Raw genomic sequence first — 1,911 nt, 5'->3', positions numbered from 1 at the left:
TCTCTTTCTCTCTCTCTCTCTCTTTCTCTCTCTCTCTCTCTCTCTCTCTCTCTCTCTCTCTCTCTCTCTTTGCCTATTTTCCATCTCTCATGGAAAATGGACTTAGTCTGAGGTTTTCAACATATTCTGTGCAACTTTTGGATTCAAGAACTTTAACACGAGCAATTCAGTTTTAGTGCCATTTTTCATTGCATCTGTGGATATCTCTACTTCATCATTATTTTTCGGGAATTTCAGGTGAGCAGCTGGCGTGAAACAGGCGAGGGAGTGTTGTCTTGAGAGTGAGTTTGAAAAAAAAAAAAAAAAAAAGGCCGAGTGTGGACACCACCAGCCTCCTCGCCGACAGGACGTCCGATTGGTCAGTGAGTGGTTGAATCTCTCCAAGATCACAGGACAATATGGATCTGTCAAGATATTGTTGCAAGTTTGGACTTCTCCTCGTTTTGCTGGGAATTCTTTGTCATGCAGGTATGTTTGGATTTCGCTATCTTAGATTTACAAAGTTCTATCTGACATTTTTGGCCGTTTTGAGTAACTAAGACCACGAGGCCAGAAACCAGATGTTTTCAAAAAAAGAAAAGCCGTCATGGGCAAACTGACAATCACTGTGTCTGCTAATTACAACCGTTGTAGGAAGAAGAATCAAGCACAGTATATTATAAAAAAGAAGAAACAAACAAAAAACAAAACAAAAACAAAAACAACATACAGACAATTTGCTGCTTTAGAATTACAAAGTTCTATCTGAAAATGTTTGGCCGTTTTGAGGTACCGTAAGACCATGGGGTCAGAAACCAAGTATTCATGTCCTAGCTGCTCTATCAAAATCGTAAGATTATTCGGAGTCCTTATCAAGATATTCTTTTTTCTTTTTTTTTAATAGTAGAGGGTTTTACGGCGCTCGCGACTGCATAAGGTCATATAAGCGCCAAGGGGTGGGTGTCAACAGAGAAGTCTTTACAGGGAATCAGACTTATTCTGTTCACCTCTCTAGCTTCAACAGCACAAGGTCTGCTTCGACTATCAAGGCACCCCGGAAATAGCAGGTCACAAGAGAGTGACAAACATGCAAAAGTAGAGGAAAAAAATGACAATAGAAAGGATTACGAAAGAAAAAGCAGCAGTTCCCTGTTGTAGATCAGGCACAGTTATGAGCGCGACATGAATCAGCCCATTCACAATTCTACTGTGCTTGAACGAGAAATGCCCCCCCCCCCCCTTTTGGGAATGACCTAAAGTTTGTTTTCTTTTCTAACCCGTTCAGACTATTTTGACAAAGTGTTGTACTTAGAAAGGAAAAGATTATCTAGATATTTTCCCTTTTAGATTGGGGTATTTTACCCCCACATCCACACGGTTTAGATTATTTAGGGGGTGGCTTCGCCCCTGCCGGTAAGTACCAAACCGGAATGCGAGGGATACAACGCCCCTGTAGAGAGACCGAAATACTCGATGAAAATACTCCCCTCTTAATTAATGAACAAGCTCAGGTCTTGTGCGTCGGGCGGTAAAGCCGCTAACTGCAACACCACAAAAGCTGGACATTGTCAAATTAAGACCACAAGACAATTAAAGTATCACACACACGCACACACACACGCGCGCACGCGCTCAGGCGCGCCCCGCGCACACACACATACACACTTGCACACACATACACACACGCACGCAAACACACACTCATACGCCCACATACACACATAAGTTTAGATACACACATACAAACACAATCACCTATATACACGAACACATACACACACGCATACACTCACATACTTACACACACACACTCACACACACACACACACACACACACACACACACACACACACATACACGTACGCGTACACACATACACACATACATACACTTTGCACGCACTCACATACACACAAACATACACACTGCACA

General features: G+C 42.5%; 1 protein-coding gene across 1 annotated transcript in view; it reads left to right on the top strand.

The window, feature by feature from the left end:
- Positions 1-13: 13 nt before the first annotated feature.
- LOC101849671 (macrophage mannose receptor 1) overlaps positions 14-1,911 on the top strand; it is a gene marked incomplete in the record, with an annotated part of 96,526 nt that continues 94,628 nt past the window's right edge. The window contains 1 exon segment of the mRNA XM_013091481.2: positions 14-468. Within this exon segment, the coding sequence (XP_012946935.1) occupies positions 399-468 (70 nt within the window).

The sequence above is a fragment of the Aplysia californica genome, unplaced genomic scaffold, assembly GCF_000002075.1.
Source record: "Aplysia californica isolate F4 #8 unplaced genomic scaffold, AplCal3.0 scaffold00037, whole genome shotgun sequence".
Classification (NCBI taxonomy): domain Eukaryota; kingdom Metazoa; phylum Mollusca; class Gastropoda; order Aplysiida; family Aplysiidae; genus Aplysia; species Aplysia californica.
The sequence above is the reverse complement of the archived record's forward strand: the minus strand, read 5'-3'. Positions and strand labels throughout refer to the sequence as shown.